Here is a 23,440-nt window from a genome sequence, read left to right on the forward strand (position 1 = left end):
CAAAATCAGGGAAAATTGAAAATCATTTTTACATCATCATTTGGTTAGTCAGACATTATTATCAGTGCTACCTGTTCTACCTTGTACCTTCCACATTTCTACAGAAGACATGTCGGTAACTCAGCCCAGCTTCTTCCACACTTCTACACCCAAGCCTGCGTTAGAGCAAGAGAACAAGCTAGCCAGCCACTCGCCAACTCCCAACTGAATTAGTCTATTACTTGCTTATTATACAGGCAAAACTTTTATGTCCTGTTGCTAGGTTGTATTAGACTCAATGAAAAAAAAACTCGAATTATTTCATCCCAGTGGTATTTACTGCTTACTTGATTAAATAAAAATGGAATTTCAACCATCCTAGGGCTAGAATGGAATTTTGAGATTATAATCTAAATTCTGTGTTTAATGTTGGAGAATGTAAGGATTAAAGAGGCTATAAAATGACTAAAATTAACACGTTTCACAGGTCACAAGGGACAGACTCTTAGAATATAAAAATTATAGAAACAAATAATAGTTCAGCATAAATGACAACTTCCTGAAAGCATACTGTATTTGTGCTGTTATGTTCAATACCATAGATCTTGTCATTTGTAAAGAGTTTGGTGCCTAGGAAGCTGAAAGCCTAAGCATTTCACTCACTTGACTCAGTTTGTTCTTAAAACCACAGTTGGGCTGGGCACCAGCGGTTCACGCCTGTAATCCTAGCTACTCAGGAGGCTGAGATCTGAGGATCACACTCCACAGCCAGCCTAGGTAGGAAAGTCTCCATTAACCAGCAAAAAGAAAAGCCAAACGTGGAGAAAAGAATTACAAGGGTGCAGCGAGTTGCATGGAGTTTAATATCAATAAAGTACAGAATGAGGAAGGCACAGAGTTCAGATCGCCAATGGCCTTGTAGGCCACTCTCCCAGGATTTGATCTCTAATAAGGAGCCATGGTTGGTCATAAGCTTGAGTGGAGAATGAAAGGTGAGCCAGGAGACCCCGTTCCATTACATTGATGTGTACTACCTGAGGTGAGCAGGAGGCGCCGGTTCACTACATCACATACATACATGAATCTGCAGTTCTCAGCCTTGCTGCTGGAGGGGCTGTCTGTTTGGAGAAGATGTGAATTGTGAATTGTGGGTAAACTTGTTAGCCGTATGGTGTTTGTGGAGGCGAGAGAAGTCGTAGCACAGTGCTACAAGGAAAGGTTTGAAACCACTGCGTGAGAGGCAGGCATTTCAGCCCTGCCACAGAGTCCTTCTAAAGTTGGAGTTTCTCTTTTTTTTTTTTTTTTTTTATTGTAAAGCTACTATACAGAGGGTTACAGTTACATGAGTGAGGTAATGAGTACACTTCCTCTTGAACATTGTTACCCCCTCCATTGTTTTCCCCCTACCATCCCCTCCCTCCCTCCCTTCCCCGAGGTTCTTTTTTTTTTTTTTGATTGTGATTAAATGCTTACATAATTTCAAAGTCACAAGTTCATTCTAACTTCCCTGGAGCAAATTGTCTACCACAGTCTGTAATATATAACAGTGTTCACATGTTATATACCATATTTGTGATCAGCAGCATGGGGATATTTAGTAGTGGTTCAATCAGATGAGCGGGAGTTCTTTGTTTCTTAAGTCCTGTTAGTTTTGTCATATCACCTAACCTTTTGGATTTAGCATACACTTATCAGGGAGACCATGTACCGTTTGTCTCTTCGTTCTTGGCTTACCTCGCTCAACATGATTCCTTCTAGCTCCATCCATTTCCCTGCAAATGCCATTATTTTGTCATTTCTAATGGCTGCATAATATTCCATTGTGTATAGATACCACAATTTTTTGATCCATTCATCTGTGGTGGGGCATCTAGGTTGTTTCCATATCCTGGCTATTGTGAACAGTGCTGCAATAAACATGGAGGTGCACCTGTCCTTGTATATTGGTTCCTGTTGTTCAGGGTAGATGCCTAGAAGTGGTATGACTGGGTCGTAAGGGAGGTCAATCTTTAGCTTTCTAAGGACCCTCCAGATTGCTTTCCAAAGTGGTTGTATAAGTGTACATTCCCACCAGCAGTGTAATAGGGTTCCTCTTTCTCCACATCCCCTCCAGCATTTGTCGTTGGCTGATTTGTGGATGTGGGACATTCTGACTGGGATAAGGTGGTATCTCAGGGTTGTCTTTATTTGCATTTCCTTCACCACCAGGGATGATGAACATTTCCTCATGTGTTTCTTTGCCATTTTTATTTCTTCATTTGAGAAGTCCCTCTTTAGTTCCCTTGCCCATTTAGTAATTGGTTTGTTAGGTTTGGGAGGGATTAGTTTCTTGAGTTCCCTGTATATACAGGATGTTAACCCCTTGTCTGATATATTGCTGGTAAATATTTTTTCCCAATTAGTTGGTTGTCTTTCTAGCTTAGTTGCGATAGATTTAGCTGTGCAGAAGCTTTTTATTTTAAGGTAGTCCCATTTGTCGAGTCTCTCTCCAACTTGTTGTGACCCTGGGACTCTGTTCAGGAAGTTCCTTCCTGTGCCTATTAGTTCAAGTGTCTCTCCTACTCTGTCCTGCAGTAGTTTCAGAGATTCAGGTTTAATGTTAAGGTCTTTAATCCATTTTGAGTTGATGTTGGTGCATGGTGATAGGCTGGGGTCCACTTTTAGTTTTCTGCATGTGGCTGCCCAGTTTTCCCAGCACCAGCGGTTGAGGAGGCTGTGTTTCTTCCATTGTATGTCTTTGGCTCCTTTGTCGAATATCAGCTGGCTGTAGGCCTGTGGATTTATTTCTGGATCTTCTATTCTGTTCCATTGGTCTTCGGGTCTGTTTTTGTGCCAGTACCATGCTGTCTTTGTTATTATAGCTCTGTAGTAGAGTTTGAAGTTCGGCATGGATAGCCCTCCCATATTGTCTTTATCCCCTAGAATTGTTTTGGCTATTCTAGGTCTTTAGTTGTTCCATATAAATTTTTGGACTGTTTTCTGTATTTCAGTGATGTACGTCATTGGGATTTTAATAGGAATTGCATTGAATTTGTATATTAGTTTTGGAAGTATTACCATCTTTACTATATTGTCGGCCTATCCAGGAGCATGGGAGGTCTTTCCATTTCCTAGTGTCTTCTGCAATTTCTTTCTTTAACTTTTTATAGTTCTCATTAAATAGTTCTTTTACATCTTTGGTTAGGTTAATTCCTAAATATTTTATTTTTGGGGAGGTTATTGTGAATGGGGTTGCTCCCTTTATTTCCCTCTCTTCCTGTACGTTATCAGTGTATAGGAAGGCAACTGATTTTTGTGGGTTTATTTTGTATCCTGCTATTTTGCCGAAGTGACTTATGATTTCTAAAAGTTTGGGGATGGAGTTTTTGGGATCGTGGAGGTATAGTATCATGTCGTCTTGGAGTTTCTCTTTTAAGAAGAAATGTCTTATTCTTCCCCCGAGCTAGCCTGACCCCTGACATGTTGTTCCCGGGCCCTTTCCACCCATGCTGCTTCACTCAGAACGGGTCTCTGTGCCTCCCCAGGGGCTGAGAACTCACCGGTGTCCCAGTGAGTGAAGCATCAGGTTTCACAGGGCTGGCTCTGGCGACCGCAGAGCCGTCTGGATGGGACTCCGATCTGATCAGGGAAGTGCCCCGTCCCACAGAGGAAAGGACAGCTGCCGCTCAAAATCACGGAGGACTAAGGAGAATGAGAGCCCACCTCTTCAGCACCTCGTCCTCAGAGACCGGAGCGGTTCGGTCAGACAAGGGGCACTTCTTCCCAGCAAAGATGTTCTTCTGCCTGTTTCTCCATGCTGTATGTCCATGCTCTGTTCTTCCAGTGAGCTGTGTGGCCTGGCACCAGTCAGCCCTCAGCCTTTCAGAGCCATGTCTTCCTCAGGAGACTGAAGCCAGGGGAAGGAGCTCAGATGCCTTTTCATTTCCCAGAGCTGGAAATGGCTGCGAGAGTAGAGAGCGCCGTCGGCAGTCTCGTGATAAGTGTTTTATTCCCAGCTTGCCAGTTACTTCCAAGAATTTCTGGGTTCTTTCTCAATGGCATTTTTCCTCCAGGCTAGTGTAAAAGAAACTATCTAGCACTACATGGCAGTATAGAAATAGAGCAGAGGTCAACAAACGCACTGCAAACGGCCAGACAGCAAGTCTTACCAGCTTTGTGAGCCGTAAGGTGTGCACCACAAATATTGGTTTGTTGTTGTGTGAGAGCTGCACAGACAATAAGTAAGCGAATGTCATCTTAATGACCAGAAAAGGTGGAGGCCAGACTTGGATCACTGTGTCATCGTTTGCTGGCCCTGAAGGCCTGAAGCCCTGAGACAGCCCTGCAGCTCTGTCCCCAGGCTCACTCCCAAACCACCGACGAATCCCTCTCCTCTCACTGGGAGGAGCTTCTGGTTATTTCAGTCATCCACAACTAGCGGACCACCTGTGCCCCCAATAGCGACTCTAAAGCAAGAGGGCCTCCTCGCGTGTGGAAGAAGTGAAACAGTTAAGGCAGAGAGAGAGAGAGAGAGAGAACTCGCAGACCGCCCAGAACACGAATAGCCTGCAGGAACAGTCAGGCATGGAGACCAGTGAAGAAGGGAGGAAAGCAAAAAGATGGATGGACTGCACGCCCGTTTGTGAGATGGACGTACAGACGTGCCCCACTGGGTACTGCATCTTGGATTTGTTTTGCAAATTGCAGATGCCTGGTTTTGGAAGCCAAAAAAAACCAAGGGCCAAACCACTCGCTTGGATCTCAGCAATTTTCATTACTTCATTTTCTGGGGTGGGGGGGGAAGGGGCGGGGAGGGAGGTGTCATTAAATATTCCCCTTTCCAAACAAGAGAAACAGAGAGCCGTTTTCCCCAGGAGCCTAGCAGAACACAAATACTCTCTAGAATTCATTTTAGAAACGAGAACAATCCAAGCCCCAAACTTTGACTCCTCGTGGAAGTGACTGTGACACGCGGCTTAGCCCACAAAGCTGCTTTAACCGTGAGGTGGAACAAATTCCAAGTCCCAGTATTTCATACCCTCCAGCAAAATGGAGATTATTTTGCTGATACTTCAGGACTGTCCTGTCCTGTGCTCAGATCAGTCCTGCCTGGTAGACCCTCGCATTACAACATGAAGGAGAGGGGTCCTCCTGAAGGAGCTCACAGATGACTGTGGTTTACAGAGACTTTATCAAAGGAGGACCCAATGGCCAGGCCTCTCCCACACGCTTTGTTACTGATATTTACAAGAGTTTCCTTATATAAACTATCTCTTTAAATATTTATCATAGAATTTTAAATTAACTGAACTAGCCGGAAAGGCTGAGATGATGCGTTTGTTCTAAATTTTTTCATTTTGACATTTTATTCAAAAGTATTTCAAATCACCTTTTGGGGAAGACACAGTTAATAACTGGCACTTTGTGTCGAAGAAAAAAGAATGCCCCTTGGAAGAGTTCAAATGTTCCCTTTCTTCTCGATCAGGTTTCAGTACCTAATTTACCCTGGTGAGTAAATTTAACCTCCCATGCTTCTGTGGCCTTCCAGGGTCAAGATACCAAACCCGTCATGCAATAATCTTGGGGAAGGAGACTTTCTGTACATTAAAACATGCATCCATATGCACACGTCTACTTGTGCCCACGTTTTGATCATCTCCAGCCTTAAGCTTTGGATATTATGTAGAGGACTCACCAAGCGGGTTCCTAACATCCTTCAGACCAGAACTAAGCTTCCCACCAGCAGTGCGGGTGTACAACCTGAAAACTAAGGCCAGCAGGGTTTTCCAGTGGGCATGGAATTGGGCTGTGGCTGGCACTGCCCCGATTCCGGCTGAGACCTGTCTCCTCTCCCTGGAACAAAGCCGTGTAAGAGAAAGCCACGTCCACAGTCTCTAGGTTTCCTTGGAGCTTGGTCATAATCACACAGTAACTGTTGTTTTAGGACGAGTACATGAGCAGGCCTATCCTGTGCGACGAACTCAGCATTTTCTTCATTCAGACAGATTAAGAGCACTCAATGGGACATACCAGGGCCAAGTTGCCAAGTTTCAGACTGCTGGCTTTTGTTTTTCAGGCGGTAAAATGGAGGGAGGTTGGGATAGGATCTCGTCTAGAGCCGAGGCTGGCCTGGAACTTGCCTTAGCCTTGTGATTATAGGTGTGTGGATGACCACTGCTGGCAAGATTTCTTCTTCTTTCTTTCCTTTTTTTTTTTTTTTTTTTTGTACACTTGAGGAAAAAACAGAATTTCCACATATGAGCATTCCATCCCATGATCCTATGACCACAGGTGTCCTGAGAGCGCTTGACCGGTTTCTCTGTTGTACACGTACCCGTGCAGGGGGTCGGAGGTGGGTCTGTTGCCTCTCTCAGTGCGTCCTCTGAGTCACCTCAGCAGTGCCCTGTTCTGCCGGCAGCCGGGCAGGACTTCAGCAGAACAGCCGCTATGTAGAAGGCTGTCTTCAGAGGTCGGAGCTTCAGCTTCGTGCTTGTGCCATACCAGCAAAAATGTGGTTTTATGATTTCTAGGGTTTATATGTTCAGGCGGATTTTTTTGTTCATTACTGGACCATAAACTCTCCAAGATGAGGGCCATGTTTGCTAGTCTTCTTGTACCCACAGCTGTCTGTCAGCTCACTCCAACACATTGCTGAGAATCAAGGAGAATACCTGACTGGCCAGAGCTTTCTGCCCAAAGGGTCTTCATGGTTAGCACCCTCTTATCCAAAGTTATTGTATATGCAATTTGATTTTTTTTGTTGTTGTGCCTGTCCTGTGGCTTGAACTCGGGGCCTGGGTGGTCCCTGAGATGTTTTTGCTATGGCTAGCTCTCTATCACTAGAGTTACAGTTCTACTTCAAGCATTTTTGGTAAGTTATTGGAGATAAGACTCTCGTGGACTTTCCTGCACAGGTTGTCTTAGAACTGTGCTCCTCAGATCTCAGCCTCCTGAGTAGCTAGGATTATAGGTGTGAGCCACTGATGTCTGGCTGTGCAATTTGAGTGTTTAATCAATGCTTTCTCATTGTCGGTGAATTGTGTGGTCTTTTATTCCATAAATGCCTTCTGCTAGAAACACTCAACTTTAAATTCATGAATTAAAACATCATTAACAATAATACATGCAAAGTTTAGGGTAAAAAAGAAGAATTTGTTATTGTGTGTTTGTTCTTGAAATCATGCCTATGTTTGTGTGCTTTGTTTCTTTGAGATTCCATAAGCGCCTTCTGGAATGTAGAAATTCCACCCTGCGTCTTGTGGAGCTATCTGATGGCCCAGCTTCAGTACCCCGCCTGCTTCTGTTGCTGCTACACGCAGTTGTTTCTTCCACATTTTGCAAGCAAGTCCCTGATGTCCAACCCATTAGCCATGCTTGAACTTTGACACTGGGAAAAATGTTTGTAATCTAAGGATTTGTTTTTTGTGCTTCATTTTCCTTCTTTTAATTCACAATCCACTGCCCGCCCCCCCTTCTCTTCTTCAGGATCAACACTCTGTGGTGGGCCAGAACACGGGCCCCAGTCCAACTCCCAACTCCTGCTCGAATCCAAACACTGGAAGTGGCTACATGAACTCCCAGCAATCCTTGTTGAATCAGCAGTTGATGGGGAAGAAACAGACGCTGCAGAAACAGATCGCGGAGCAGAAGCAGCAACTCCTTCTCCAGCAGCAGATGCTGGCCGACGCGGTAAGGCTCACACCCGCCTCCTGTTGCCTGCCCCTGTCTGCCCCACATAGGAAGCCACTCTCCTCCATTTCTAGTTAGTCCTTTGCTCTCTCCCTATTTATGAGACCGCAACCAGCACATCCTAGCTGTAAGAGAGACAAATCCCTTATGCTCAGTGTTGCAGAAAACAAAGACAGAAAAGCTTGACTTGCCAGCCTCTGACAGCCCCGCCCCACACAGGAGCAGAGCAGAGCAAACCGGTGTCACTCCCAGCCCTGAGAGGCTCCGAGCCACACAGACCCAAACTGAGGACAAAGCCAAGACTCAGGATGAAAGGCCCTTTTTAAAGAAAATATGAACATATATTTTCCATTTTCACTCTATTTGTGTGGCCTTTTAAGAAAGACGAGGTCATAGTTCACAAATACTAGCCAAGAATCCTGCTCCAGGCCTGTCTGCTCATCAGCACACTCCCGTGACCACACACAGAACTCCGCCCAAGCCCCTCCACCCCTCCAGCCCCTCACTCTCTCCCTTTAAACGTTTTAGTCAAATGAAACAAGTTGAACATCTCCAAGTTAATGAAGTCAAAGTACAAAGAAAAAGGAAAAATAAAAGCTCTGAGTGAAGCTCAGTGGCAGAACGCTTGTCGAGCATGTGTGAGGCTGAAGGTTTGATTCCAAGAATACACATATGTATGCACGCACGCACACACGCACAGGCACACACACACAGACACACACACGCTCGCGCGTGCACACACACACAGACACACACACACACACACACACGTGCGCCAAGTATGAAGCATACTATCACGACCAGAGATGTTTCTAAAGGAATGGTGACTGGAGTCTGCTGGGAGGAAGGGAGACAGTGGGAAACAGACTGACTCGCTCTCAAGTAAGGAATACGGAGAAATACACTTGCACAGACGGAGGAGGCACAGACTGAGCCCCCACAACACAGCCAGCTCTGCTGATGGCACAGTTTTCCGTTAATCAAAATTCCCCTAAGTACACCATTATCTCTACCTATGCAGTTACTCTTTTTGTTCATGGTGGTCATGGGCTTGAACCCAGGGTCTGGGTACTGTCCCTGAGATCTTTTGCTCATGCTAGTGCTCCACCAGCTTCAGCCACAGCTCCACCTCTGGTTTTCTCATGGTTTATTGGAGATAAGAGTCTCATGGACTTTCCTGCCCAGGCTGGCTTTGAACCGTGATCCTCAGATCTTAGCCTCCTGAGTAGCTAGGATTCCAGGTGTGAGCCACCAGAGCCTGGCTTATATGCTTATTTTTAACTTGAAAATGGCAGTTGCTTTGAATGCATATAGAAGAATTGCAGTGCAGCAATTCCAAAAACTTTATGACCCACGTGAAGAATTAGAAAGAAAAAGAAAAAAACAGTCTTAATGTCCAGAGTGATCTGACATTCATGGCCAAGTCGTTTTGTTCTCTGTTGAGTATAAACGACCTTACAACATAGCAACTTCTGGTAGGGTGACCCTGATACCAAGATAAAGTGAGAGAAGATATGGCCACTTCATAATTTGGTCTAAAAATAGATCATGGTGTGTATGACTCCCCAAATACAAGACATCACCCTCTTGTGCTAAATAGGCAGTAACTACTTTACTGAAGAGTATAGTCAAACTCACTTTCTGACAGTTTTCAATCTAGAAAATCTCCACTGCCTCAGGCCGTTGCTAAATCATCCAAAGCCTAAATGCTGTGGTAGTTTCTAAGGTCTGAGACAACCTGTCCAGGGGGTGCTCTTCCCTTGTCAGTGAGAGCAGCCTGGGCGTCCTGGACCTTGCGGGGGGGGGGGGGGGTGCAACATTAAAAGACTTTCCTAAATTCATCTCTTAACTCCACACATCCATTGTAACGATCGAAAGGTGTCTGAGAAGGGAAACAGTGGAGACCAGGACAGTCTGAGATATTAGAAGGAACACAGAATCACCAGCCAGGGGCCTGGCCCTGTGTGGTGGCAGGAAAGAACCTGAGTTTTCCACTCTGTTCTTTCACTGTGTGACCATGGGCAAGTCACCGAGCCTAAGGAAGCCTCCATTTCTTCTTCTAATTGAAAATAAGCCTGCTTACCTTGGAGGCTTGATTATGGGGGTACAAAAAAGAGGAAGTACACATATAGGGTCTCCCAGGGCCCGGCAGTGTGTGGAATGTTGTGCAGACGTAGAAACACTTCCATGTAGGAAAAGATGCATCTCTGAGTTATCACAACTAAATAAGGTTATGATTGACACCCAGTGGTCACAAAATTGTTCTGATACTTTTACTTTTCTGAGTAACTCATAAATTTTTATAAGTGGAGAGGTAATGGTACAATTTTAATACATTTTCATTTTTGTCCTTAAGGAGAAAATCACACCACAAGAGCAGATAAACCGACATTTGACAAGGCTGCCCCCAGATTACAAAGACCAAAGAAGAAACGTGGGCAGCCTCCTGCCGGCAGCCCAGTTCCCGGGTGAGTGTCTCCCTCTGGGTGGCTCTGGCTGGAGCCAGGCCTCCGCTGCCCATCCTACCGTCCCTGCAGGTGGCCTGGCCCAGGTGTGGGGGGGGACAGGGCTCAGCAGAGGCACAGGTCACAGAAAGCCTCCTCTTGAAAGGCTTCTTTTCCAATAGTGCTACTGCCAGAGAATAGTGAACTTTTACAGTTCTACAGTAAACACATTTCAGTAAACTCCCCCAGAGCAACAGAGGTGGCTCTTTTCACATCACAAAGAAAAACGTCTTTGATACCTTTCCCACTATAAAATAAGTGACAAACAGGACTCCCCACCCCACCCTTCGCAAAAGAAAAACAGATCTCCTTCCAGCTGCTCTCCTGGGAGACCCTACTGAGCCTCCCGGCCGCCTCCGCTCCCAGTACTTTTTTATGTTTATTTTTTATGTTTATTTATCCTCCCAACTTTCCTTTACCTGTTTTACCTGTTCCCCATCTACCAAGAAAGTCATAAAGGTAAGCATAGAACACAAGTCTAATAAAGACTACTTCGGAGAAGGGGAAAGGGGGAAAAGAGGGATAAAGGTGAGTGAGTTTGAGATACGTGGCAACAAGGTCTGAAAACCTGAGGAGCCTTAAAGAGAGCGGTTGAGCAATTCTGGGGAGGCGAAGGGAAACCGGCTCTGCGGGGTGAGAGGCAGACAGACAGGGCTGGGCCCACAGACGGACAGTCGGCAGGCACAAGGACAAATGACACCGCTCGGAAGTTCTCTAAGGAAGGAAAGGCGGTTTGCTCTCGGGTCCTGTTCAGTGCAATTGGTATAGGTCGCTCTGTTTTGAAACTTCTTCTGCTGGACTGGCTGTCTCCTCCCTACAATCGGGACCGGGCTGTGATGCAGCCGCTAAGATCGCTTTGCCTCTGTGTAAAAATGCCGTTCTCTATTTGATGGTCCTCAGAGAGATGCTGTTATATTTGTTGGTACCATGAGAACCACCTTTCCTATAGAGGCTAATATTGGAAAGAACTACCAAGAACAGTTAATGCTTTCTGTCATGTGAGCAACTTATGATGTAAAGTGCTACTATTTTGTGATCTTTGTGGAAAACAGCTGTTCTCAACCAGTCTGGTGATGCCCATTTGAAATCCTAGCTTTTGGGAGGCTGAGGCAAAAGAATTTCCGGTTTGAGCCTATCCTACTCTGCACAGAAAGACCTTACCACCACCACCACCACCAACAGCTTCTTGGGGTATTGTTTGAAACTAGGGAGATAACTTTTCTGATTCCTTGTAGCATTTATGTAGTATAAACTCTCTTTTCGGGAGACCCTAAAATATAAAGATGCTGTTGTTTAGATCGTTGGCATTGTGTGTACGCTCAGCTGTCGCTCCAGCTCTCTTCCCTGGTCCCTCTTTACCGCACTTCTGGAAGCATCTGCAAGATGCACGGCCATGGGAAGACTAGAGATGCCAGGGCTACGAGAGTGTGCATCCACCTGCAGACAGCAAGTGACACTTGTAGTGTGGTCGTTAGGCCCAGGCAGCGTTTGTAGACATGCTGTTCTTCTAACTGACATCCTGCAGCTCCCAGGGTAGACAGCTCTCTAGTTCAGTCTCTCATCCTCCAGGCCCACCCACCTTCCTTCATAAAAGCATCTTTCCCTAAGCTTTTCTTTGCTTTAATCTCATTCATTCGTTCGTTCGTTCATCGAGGCGTATCAGTTATGTAACAATTCCACGCCATCCACTAGACTCAGGAAATATGACTGCACGCACAGCAGAAGCACCTTCCCTGCCGGCACTCCCCACCTATCCGGCACGTCCCCCTCTTCCTGGGGCTCCATTTTTGCCTCTCTAAGTATTTCTGACCGTGGCTGTAGCTGCCTAGAGGCAGGGCGTGTCCAGTTCAAGGGCGCGTCACTCATCCACGTCCCACACTGGCCCACCAGTGACCGGCATCGGGTTAACGGACAGGTCTGTTGGTGCTGTGGAGTGCGCCGTGCCACACGGAAGACTCACAGAGAAAATATGAGACAGGAGTAAATAAAAAGCGTGAAGATGCAATTGAGCCTTGGCCTGAGACTTTAAAAGAGGGTTGAGATTAAGATAAGAGAAATGGCAAGAGGAAGTATGGCTGGTGGTGGCTTCCATAGCAAAGCAGTGTAGCAGCTTTCCATATGGATGGAAATCACCGGACTGTGGAGGGCACCAGGCCTTTGCCCTGTGGACCCTGGCAGCTTCTGAAATGAGGGTGCTTCAGATGAAAAAGGAGGTGTGGATTTCCACGGCCACCAACAGGAAGATAGAGCAGGAAGCCTGCATCTCATATACAGTTGCTGAATGATCCAGATTCCCTGGCCAGCAGATAATCTACACAGTCTCTGGGCTCAGCATATAGAAAAGCTCATTCTAAATGCAAGCTTAATCAATAATATCTCAGCGGCTCCAGAACTGGGGAGAGGAATTGGAGGCATGACTCAGTTGGTATAGTGCTAGACAGTGAGAGAAAGTGTCAGGTATTGAGTTCAAGTCCTGATATCAGACCTAAAAAAAAAAAAGAAGAGGAAAAATGTGAAACCTATTACATTAAACCCATTCCACTTTAGCTTCTTTGTGTTCCATGTAAACTTCATCAAGGAGTGACCAAGGGTGGGCCTTCCCATCAAAAGCTGACGTATTCCTTTTATATGTTGAATGGTCATTTCTCTTGTTCCTGAACTAGAAGTTGCTATAGAAGACTGTTATGAACAGGTATAATTATTTTCTCTTTCTTAGGTGGCTCATCCTCGGTGAGTTTAAACTCTAACCAGGCTTTGACAAACCCAGTTTCAACACACGCCATTTTAAATCAAAACCCCAGCCTCATGTCTGCTTCCCATGCGACCAGAGCGCCATCCTTGCCCACGGCAGCCCACAGCGCAGGGGTGTGCACAGGTCTGCCCTGCGGCCAGCCTGGCACCTACGGCCCCTCGCCCGGCATGAATCAGCTGACCCAACAGAGAAATCCAAACCAACTGCTAGCAAACCCAAGCAACCCTCTGCTGCCACAGCCGTCAACATTAGGGCCAAACAGCAGCAGCGATGTGGCCACCAGGGCCCTTGGGTTTGGAGCTGGGACTGCTGGCAATTCACAACTGAGACCAAATCTAACCCACACTATGGCAGGCCTGCCCGGCCAGAGACCATCATCATCGTCGGCATCGTCCTCCTCGTCGGCATCATCATCGGCATCGGCATCGGCGTCCAATGGGGTGGCCACACCCCACAGGGCCACACGGACCTGGGCCTCTCCAGGAGTCACAGCCAGCCAGCAGGTGCCCTTGGGGGTAGCGGGAGGGCGCTTCCCCGCAGCCTATGCCCCCGGTCAGTCTCTGCAGCCTCCCCAGAGGACAGCGGCCCCGCCAGGCCAGCTGACACCCACAGTGCAAATGAGGCCTGCCAGCCAGATGGGGCAGACGCTAAGTGGACAGACCGTGGCCCCCGCCAGGGGCCTGAGTGTCAGACCCGGGCAGCTTGGCACACAGGCTCTGTCTAATCTGACCCCAGCAGGGGCAGGGTTGAATCTGCCCAGGACCAGCATGAGCCAGCTGCCACCTCTGACTCCCAGTGCTTTTCCTTCCTCGGACCAGAGCTCCAGCGCTTTCCAGGGCAGTGAGCAGGTCAGCGAGCTGGCCTTTGACCTCCTCGGCCGGCAGGCCGACAGCGTGGGCCCAGCACTGGACAGCGACGTAGACTTCATTGACTCTCTGCTGAGGACAGAGGCTGGCCACGATGACTGGATGAAGGACATCAGTCTTGACGAGATCCTGGGGAGCAACTCCTGAGGAAAGGGCGGCGGGTGGCAGACCCCCAGCCCTCGGGAGCAGGCTGAGAAGGACACCCCGGGCCAGGCCGAGCGCAAGCCTGCCGCACACACGCGAGCCATTCTGAAGAGTCTGATCCAAATTCTTGTTCAGACTCTGAAACCTGAAAGCAGCACGTTGGGTTCACTTTCCGGTCTAAACCGGGGAGCGTGTCACCCAGTGGACCCAAACAGAACTGTCCTATGGATGTGTCGTTGTGTAAGAAGTAAAACAGAGCGTGTAGCTTGTTTAAACCCCACGTCACCAGGAGGTACTAGTTCCATTCAACAGCAACACATTCCTTAATTTGCTCTCATAGGTGAGTGAGTGTGGTTTAGTTTTCCACTGTCTTGTCATTTAATTTTCATAAGGCTTGCAGAACATATCAAAATGTGATGGGTTTATTTGGGAAAGAAAGGATGGCCAGCACACTTAGAAAACACCGGTGGAGTGTGGGATCCCTTCCCTAGACCCCCCCCCCCATCTTCATTTCCTCACATGTGCCACATTACAGTAGGATCGATAGCCAGTGATGAAGGGGGATGCAGCGCAGCAGACCTGCTTCAGACCCCACAGCCCGCCTCTGAGCCTACTCCTGTCTGAGCTTCAGACACCAAGACCTCTCCCCATCCATGCCAGAATACCGTCAAAGAGAGCCATGGGGCCATGAACAGCTGAAGCTTTACTTATTAGGACTGGCACCCACTGGCCAGTTCCTAAGCTGAGGGAAATGGAGCATTGTCTTTGTCATTTTTTGATGACCAGAAACTGGTTTGTAAGGAAAGAAAGTGAAGGCCCAAGCTGCGACTAGAAAGCATCATGTGTTGACTAGAGGCAAGAAACAGGAATGGCAGGTGTGAGCGGGGGCAATCTTTTTTCGTGGAGTTTAAAGGAAAGAATAATTGAGAGAAGAAAATGATCGTTCCTTCTTTGGATGTATTCTGGGCTTGGCTGCAGAGCCACAAAGTGTCAGTCTACGCCCGTGTCTCTGCCTGACACAGTGAGACCTCTCTGTGTGCTCCCTGATCTCCCCACGCCCAGGTTTTCTCCCTCTGAGGGCTGAGTGCCATGTTTGTCAGAAACAGAATTTTGGCCAGGCACCAGTGGCTCACGCCTGTCAACCTAGCTACTCAAGAGGCTGAGATCTGAGAATCGTGGTTCAAAGCCGGCCCAGGCAGGAAAGGCCTGAGACTCTTATCTCCAATAAACCACTCAGAAAACCAGATGTGGCCCTGTGGCTCAAGTGGTAGAGTGCTAGCCTTGAGTTGTAGAGCTGAAGGACAGAGCCCAGGCCCAGAGTTCAAGCCCTGTGACCGACAAAAAAAAAAAAAAGAAACAGAATTTTGGTAGCACATTTAGCCTCAGCACCCACGCACCAAGGAAGATGTTCTGACGTGGGTTCTATGCAGAGTGCTGCTCTCGTTTTCCTACCTACAGAACAGCAAAAGTTGTGCTCCACCTTCTAGTTACATTTTCAACTACCAAATGCAATTTAACTGGAGCCATCTAAAACCCACGTCTTTTGGTATCAGTTCAAATTACAAACAGAAACACATTTTGAGTTCTGCCATGCCCAGTCTTTGAGTCTCCATGCCGCGCCTGGAGGCTGCGGTCCCCTCCGACCAGCACCCAGGGTACTGGCCAGGGTCTTTTCTGTGCTAATTTGTAAATACAAATGAATTACTTGTTTTGTACACTTTTGTAAAGAATATTTTGGTAGAAAATACTTAAAACATATTCTTTGGGTTATATTTATACATATGTGAAATAAATATACTATCGAAAGGTTATATTTTATACAAAAAGTAAATTGTTACCTTTTGTATGCTAATACACAAAGTTTTGTATAATATGACAGTTTATTTTTAGCTTAAACCATACTTGGCCAAGTAGGAACTTCTGGAAACTCTCAAGAGAATCATTAAACAAATTTATATTCTGGAACCTCAGTGAGAAAGCATTCCCAGTTTCAATCCCTACCTTTGCTTTTTCCTGCTCCAAGTTCGTTATTAAGCCCACAGTTCTCATGTCTGATTCGATTACTCCTCTGTGCACAATTATATCAGTCCTTTTTGCATGTAGCCTACTGTGTGTTTTTCCATTTTATAAAACAGTGTTTCTCCATGCACAAAGAGAGGAAAAATAATGTACATATAAACACGTTTATTCTGTGGCTCTTCCCAGTTACTGTATATATCTGCCAGCATTTCCCAGCTACTCTTCTGTAATTCAGATGATTTCTACCCTAACATTAACAGTGTGTTTGCAGTAGCTGTCAAATTTAAAAGATAAGGCAACCAGAATGTTTGAATTTTCTTCTATCTTAATGTGAATTTCATAATTAATGTCTATTTATTCAGCTATTCATTAAAATACAGGATTCTTTGGAATAAAATGGTGTAATCTATAGTTTCTGTTTGTTCGCAGCCTATTACCAAAGATGAGGTAATTTTCCTGAAAGCTGAGATAATGACAATTTGATGGAGATATTTAGTCAGAACCTTAACGATTTATGACTTAAAAGCTATTAGAATACAATCTCCCATTTACAGATACCAGACTACTTAAATGTAGACATTGTTTATCATCCTGACATATTAAACAGGAGATAGAAATATTTTTCTTTATTTTTTTGATTCAGAGACTAGAAATCAACTTAAATGATTCATTCTTAGCTTTATGTTAAATGCAATGATGATAAATAACTGCTCAGTTGAATGCACTAATACACCTGCACTGCTGTAACTGTACCCATATCTGTAACGACTTCAACTTGTAAAACAAGCATTTTGTATTGTGTGTGACTTTATGTGTAAAAAATAGTTTAAAAAACTCAGAAGTGGTTTTCTTGAATGAGGTCATACTTTTAATCAACAACAATATTTTATTACATTACAGAAAGTTCTGGGAACTGTTAATATCAGTGAGTGTTTGAAGGCAAATTTATCCTATAGGAATCTTCCTATACTCATGAAATGCTGGCCTGTCTCTTGTCAGTATAGATGGGTTTGCCTGGCTACTAAGTTCTGAGGAAACACTGCCTGCATCTCCATGTTTGTGGTCACTTGCCTGGCTTTCTTGGTTGCATTTGGTCAGACCTGGCAGAGCGAGCCAGGTTCAGGATTCAGGAACACATTTAATGCCCTTCATCAATCAAGAAAGGCGAGAGAAAGGTAGGCCTTTGTGGAGGTAAGAACATCCATTCCAAATTCTCCTGCTGTCTAAAGATGTCACTATAGGGTTCCAGTGCCTCCCGACATTCTCTTCTTTAGTACCATTATTAATGGAACAGTAGTAAAAGTGGCATTTGACCACTTGGCGATTCCAAGGACATATTTTGGGGGGGAAATGCGTCCTTGTGCCAAAGAACCTAGAAGATAGTAAATAAGTAAAATCAGCATCAATAAAAATAACATGCACACAAATTAAAAGAGAGAGAGAGATGGGTAGAAGATAGCTAGATCACACCCTTCTGAACAAGAAGACGGAAGAGTCCTGCCTCTGAGCACTGGAATCAGTGGCTGGCAAGGAAAGACGTCTTTAAAAACCCACGCATAGCAGCTGCATTTCCCAATGGACACCCCGTCCCCTGGGGAGTGACCAAGCAGTCACCTTCGCCCACCTCGGACACAGTGTACAGGAGCTTTAGATGAGGACTCGGAAGCCAACTCTGATTTCTGAGCAAGGACACAAAACCCACCTCGTAGATTCCAAGATCAGAGATACCTCCAAGCAAGGGGCTGACTGCACAGGCATGGGAAGTTGGGAAGCCAAGTAGAGGCTGGAGAGGGCATCCAGGACAACAAAGGAGGAAGCCATGTGCACTCCTCAGTGGCAGGCCAGGGCCAGGAGGCCAGTGCACTGTGCAGACTGCAGCCTGGGCTGGGCTGGCTGCCAGGAGGCGGCACTGAGGCAGGGGGTGTGAGACACCAGGAAAAGACTTGCTCACATGTGGGCCTCAGCCAGAACACGTCACACAGATCAACACAGGGAAGGGCAAGGAATAAACCTGTCAGTGAGCAGTCCCACACATCTCTGCCTGAACCTGTCTTGGATTCCAGGCCTAGAGCTAAAGGTTTCTCAGCACAGCCTGTTTTTTGTCCTTCTCTGCTTGCAGATGCACCGATCTAATGTAAATCTACTTATTACAGAATGGTATCAAGTAGAGGACTTGAGCGCAAGTATATGAAACCCCAACTAAAGGGTTTCTGAGTTCCCAGACTCAGGAACGTGTGTCCTAACCCATGTCCTTAGATACAGTTAGCTCATCATTTAAAATCAGTGTGAAGAAAAACTTTTATCGTACAATGATCAGCGTTATTCTTTTCATTCTTAGAAGCAAGCAGAAGAACAGCATGTCTTAAAATCAGGAACGTCTTAGATTTGATGAGATGTAGTCTTTGCCTGACGTAGCAAGGGATCCACATGGCCAGCCTGACTCGGGAGGGGTCTGCCCACACAACCAGGAGCAGGGCGGTGGCTCTGCCGTGGGTGCGTCGAGGCCCCCTTCCTCACTGCACGGTGACGGTAGGGTCACCTCCTGTCCACGTCCAGACCAGAAAGACGTGAAGGACAAGCTACGCTGCATAGAGTTAGCTTCTGCCTTTTCCTGGGAGAGAGCTGCTCAACCCAGAGACTTGTGTAGATATTCCTCTCTAGTCACAACGGTGTCAAGGCTTTGTAGATCTTGAAGAAACCGTGGGTCTAGAAGTCTGAATTGTATGCTATGTGGTAAAGGACAGCAGTGGGCCAGTAGTTGGAAATGATGACAGGAAAGGTGTAAAGAGTTGAATGGGAATAATACACCTTAATTCAAACACTGATTTTCCTCATAAGAATATAGGGAGATGTGATTGGAAAGCACATGGGGTCTTAGTTATCATCCCACTGTGTTCTAAGCCGGACGAAGACTGCACAGCTGTGTTTTCGGTCTTGTGTGCTGTGAGGAGTCAGAGGAAGCTGGCTTACGTTATTCCTCACCCTCGCTGCTATGGCTGCTGATGGGTTTGATCTGTGGGAGGAGGCGATGAGGTAAACAGGCCTTTCTAACTGTAATCATTAACATGTCAGATTTACAGACAGAAGAGGAATCTCAAAAGCTACTAAATGTATATGGAAGCAAAAACCATGTGGTGTCAGCCTAAGTATAGAGATAGCAATTGTGTTACACAGCCAGACATTACCATAACTGAAAGTAGGGGAGCCAGGACCTCATTTCCCTCGAAGAAGAGGGACCTGAGAGAATGTCCTGCCAACGAAGATCCACAGATCCAGGAGTGGTAGCAGAGAGTGAGGCAGGCTCGGTCCACGGCCTGGGGGCCAAGAACAGCAACTAGAACGGAATCCACCTACGCTTTCTGCTTTTCGGGTAAGTACACGTCAAGCCCTGAGCTGTGCTGGGGGAGGAGGGGGCTCACAGTAGCGGTAGTGGTAGAGGTAGTAGTACTAGTGGTAGCGGTGGTAGTAATAGTAGTAGCAATAGTAGTGGTGGTGGTAGTGGTAGTAGTAGTAGTGGTAGTAGTAGTGATAGTAGTGGTGGTGGTAATAGTAGTAGTAGTGATGGTAGTAGTGGTAGTAGTAGTGGTGGTGGTGGTAGTGGTAGTGGTGGTAGTAGTGGTAGTAGTGGTGGTAGTAGTGATGGTAGTAGTAGTAGTGGTAATAGTGGTGTAGTAGTGATGGTGATGGTAGCAGTAGCAGTGGTAGTGGTGGTAGTGATAGTAGTAGTGGTGGTAGTAGTGATGGTAGTAGTAATAGTGGTAGTAGTGATGGTAGTAGTAGTAGTGATAGTAGTAGTGGTAGTAGTGGTGGTAGTAGTAATAGTGGTAGTAGTGATGGTAGTAGTAGTGGTAGTAGTGGTGGTGGTAGTAGTAGTGGTGGTAGTGGTAATAGTAGTGGTGGTAGTAGTAGTAGTGATGGTAGTAGTAGTGGTAGTAGTAGTGATGGTAGTAGTAATAGTGGTAGTGATGGTAGTAGTAGTAGTGATGGTAGTAGTGGTGGTAGTAGTAGTAGTGGTGGTAGTAGTAGTAGTAGTGGTGGTAGTAGTGATGGTAGTAGTAGTGGTGGTAGTAGTAGTAGTGGTGGTAGTGGTAGTAGTGGTGGTGGTAGTAGTGGTAGTAGTAGTGATAGTAGTAATAGTGGTAGTAGTGATGGTAGTAGTAGTAGTGATGTTAGTAGTAGAGGTAGTGGTGATAGTAGTAGTGGTGGTGGTGGTAGTGGTAGTAGTAGTGATGGTAGTAGTAGTGGTAGTAGTAGTGATGGTAGTAGTGGTGGTGGTAGTGGTAGTAGTGGTAGTAGTAGTAGTGGTAGTGGTAGTAGTAGTAGTGATGGTAGTAGTAATAGTGGTAGTAGTGATGGTAGTAGTAGTGATGGTAGTAGTGGTAGTAGTGGTGGTAGTAGTAGTGGTGGTGGTAGTAGTAGTAGTGGTAGTAGTGATGGTAGTAGTAGTAGTGGTAGTGGTGGTGGTAGTAGTAGTGGTAGTGGTGGTGGTGGTAGTAGTAGTGGTAGTAGTGATAGTAGTAGTGATGGTAGTAATAATGGTAGTAGTGATGGTAGTAGTAGTAGTGATGATAGTAGTAGTGGTAGTAGTAGTGGTGGTAGTAGTAGTAGTGGTGGTAGTGGTAGTAGTAGTGATGGTAGTAGTAGTGGTGGGTAGTGGTGGTAGTGCTAGTAGTAGTGGTGGTGGTAGTAGTAGTAGTAGCAGTAGTAGTAGTGGCTTCCACCCGAGAGAGATCTACTCCTGACCAGGAATCGTTACTGCCAACTCCTGAGTGGCCTTGGTGCAGCGAGAGTGTCCAGGTCCTCCGCCCCAGCTTGGGGTGAAGGGCCTTGTCAAAGCCCTGCTCTGAGCGTGGGTGGCATCACAGGGCACAAACCCCATTCACGGCGGGGTAGCACGGGCCAGTCTAGCTCTAGAACCCCACTCATGGTGGGTAGCACGGGCCAGTCTAGCTCTAGAACCCCACTCGTGGTAGGTAGTACGGGCCAGTCTAGCTCTAGAACCCCACTCGTGGTGGGTAGTGCGGATCAATCTAGTTCTAGAACCTTATTCACTGTGGGTAGTGTGGGTCAGTCTAGCTCTACAACCCCATTAGTGGTGGGTAGTGCAGGTCAGTCTAGCTCTAGAACCTCATTTGCAGTGGGTAGTGCAGGTCAGTCTAGCTCTAGAACCCCATTCACAGTGGGTAGGAGGGCGGTACTAGCTCTACAACCCCATTAGTGGTGGGTAGTGCAGGTCAGTCTAACTCTAGAGCCCCATTCGCGGTGAGTAGGGAGGGCGGTGCTAGCTCTAGAGCCGCATTCGCGGTGGGTAGGGAGGGCGGTGCTAGCTCTAGAGCCCCATTCGCGGTGGGTAGGGAGGGCGGTGCTAGCTCTAGAGCCGCATTCGCGGTGGGTGGGGAGGGCGGTGCTAGCTCTGAGCCCAGGCCCAGCCTCCGATCAGTCCTCAGGGCTGGGGAAGATGGCAGCCCTCAGGTGTGTTTCAGTGTGGCCTGGCCTGGCCTGGCCTGTGCCTGGCTGTGAGAGAACCCAGCAGCCACAGCCACAGCCGTGTGGACCAAGGTCACCAAGGGACCACAGCAGAGACACCAGTAACACAGCTGCACCTCAGTCACATGGGAGCAGAATTCTCAGGACACATTTTAGAAGCTAGGAATGACTTTCCCAAGACAGTGTCTTTATGTATCAATTAAAATAATTTTAAAAATTAAAAATGCATAAATATGACTGATTTATTTTTTAAAATATGAGTTTTTTAAGGTATTGGTAATGGTTTTTTCCTAGCCTGATTATGTGTACTTTAATGTTTGCTATATTATTATTCTTTATAAATATATCTTGACCCTTGCTTTGTTTGCTATATTTTGTAATAATTCTTAAAGGCTATCAAATGAGCAATGAGAAAAATAGATGAGGGACTGCATTTGAGCTAATCAAAAATCAACTAGAAATATTTTGCACTCAAATTGTTTTTCAAGTTTTCATTCCATTTTAACAGGATCAAAAATAGAAAAATTAGAACATCTATTATGTATGTCATCCAAGCATGAAAGTCTTCTGAGCAAAACCCAAAAAGAACAGCCTGGACCCTGATATCAGGAGTTGTGAACTCTGGTGCTTGATAAGCTGTTAGCCAAAAAGAAAACATCAAATTATACATCTTACATATAATTATTTATATATCCTATGTTTTGAGTTTGAATCCAAGGTTAACACTTATTATACTTACGCTAGGCCCCAGCCCAAATTGCATGTTTTAACTTAAAATGTCTATGCTTTAAAATATTTATATTAACATAGGCTTATATACATTTCAATAAGTCTATTCTTTATTTTTATTTCTTAAATTAACCACCAGTTCTACTCAGATCATGTAAGGGGACATCTCCTCTCTCCAACACTGATCAAGTGGGCTGAAGTTGCACAGAGATTTGTTTGAGAACTACAAGGAGGTAAGGGTAGGATGGCACAGATGTTACGTGTGTTTAGAAGTAGCAGGCCTTAACATTTATTCCTGAAAAATATAAAACTAAACATTACGGAATCAATAGAACACCAAATAACTTCAATGTTGTCTTACCCATTGCTCATTCACATAGCAACCTGAAAGCAGTACCATCTCAAAGCACTATAGAATTAGTTAAATGTACGTGAGTAGTGGGAGTGAGAGGCAGGAGAGATCGTCCCTTTATATACAACGTGTGTTTTCTTTTGTATAATTCTGTCTTTCGTTATGTACTGAAAAAATAGAAGATTATTCGACATCTGGTCTTTCGTTAGCAGGGCCTTTTCAGCTTTGGAATGGCCAGAAGGTTTGGAGGATGTCTTAATCCTGTTCTGAGTGTATCAAAGTGATGTCTTTGTTCGTTTTACAAAACCAAAGTGAGGATGGTGTTGTAAGGATTAGATCTGGACAATACAATTCAGAAAATTACTTTATTATAGAAAAATATTCTGCATCTTGTATTTAATCCGGAAAATACAGTAATAGAGAAGGCAGCATTGCTACATTATACTGCAGTTGCAAAAGTTATTAAAATTACACAAATTAAAGGTTACATGAAGATGTACAGCTGGTAAAGGGCATAACTGAGTGAGTTTGAATGTTACAAGGTTATAATGACGTGGATTATTCAAGGGTTTTTTTTTTTAACCGAACTTATTTCAAAGGCCTTCGCTTTAGCATTTCAAAGGTAGTGGATAATATTTGAAAAAAAGGTTTCTCTTTTTCTAAGCACAATAGTTGTAGGGTTGGGGAGTTAAATATACAGAGGCTTATAAAGTAACATATACTGGGCGTTCTGAATGTCAGTTGTATGCACAGATGTCTTGGGCATGAAATATTGGACTATTTTAGACTAGTTTTCCTTTTCCAAAATAGTTATTTGCACTTGTGTAGTGACATAAGCCTTGTAGGTGGTGTAGAGAAAAACTGATAATCCTCAAAAATGGAGAATCGTTCAGATCTCCAAATTTAACTCACCCCTGATGTGAACTGTGTATTTGCTTCT

At 45.6% G+C, this 23,440-nt stretch overlaps 1 protein-coding gene across 1 annotated transcript in view; it reads left to right on the forward strand.

Annotated features, from left to right (window-relative positions):
- Positions 1-15,097, forward strand: part of Maml2 (mastermind like transcriptional coactivator 2) — a 58,742-nt gene extending 43,645 nt beyond the window's left edge. Inside the window, exons 2-4 of the mRNA XM_042671506.1 lie at positions 7,444-7,647; positions 10,004-10,115; positions 12,868-15,097. Coding sequence (XP_042527440.1) covers positions 7,444-7,647; positions 10,004-10,115; positions 12,868-13,916 — 1,365 coding nt within the window. The 3' untranslated portion in view covers positions 13,917-15,097. The remainder of the gene's footprint in view (positions 1-7,443; positions 7,648-10,003; positions 10,116-12,867) is intronic.
- Positions 15,098-23,440: the final 8,343 nt, after the last annotated feature.

Source organism: Dipodomys spectabilis, unplaced genomic scaffold, assembly GCF_019054845.1.
Source record: "Dipodomys spectabilis isolate Male_0828 unplaced genomic scaffold, ASM1905484v1 ptg000635l, whole genome shotgun sequence".
Classification (NCBI taxonomy): Eukaryota; Metazoa; Chordata; class Mammalia; order Rodentia; family Heteromyidae; genus Dipodomys; species Dipodomys spectabilis.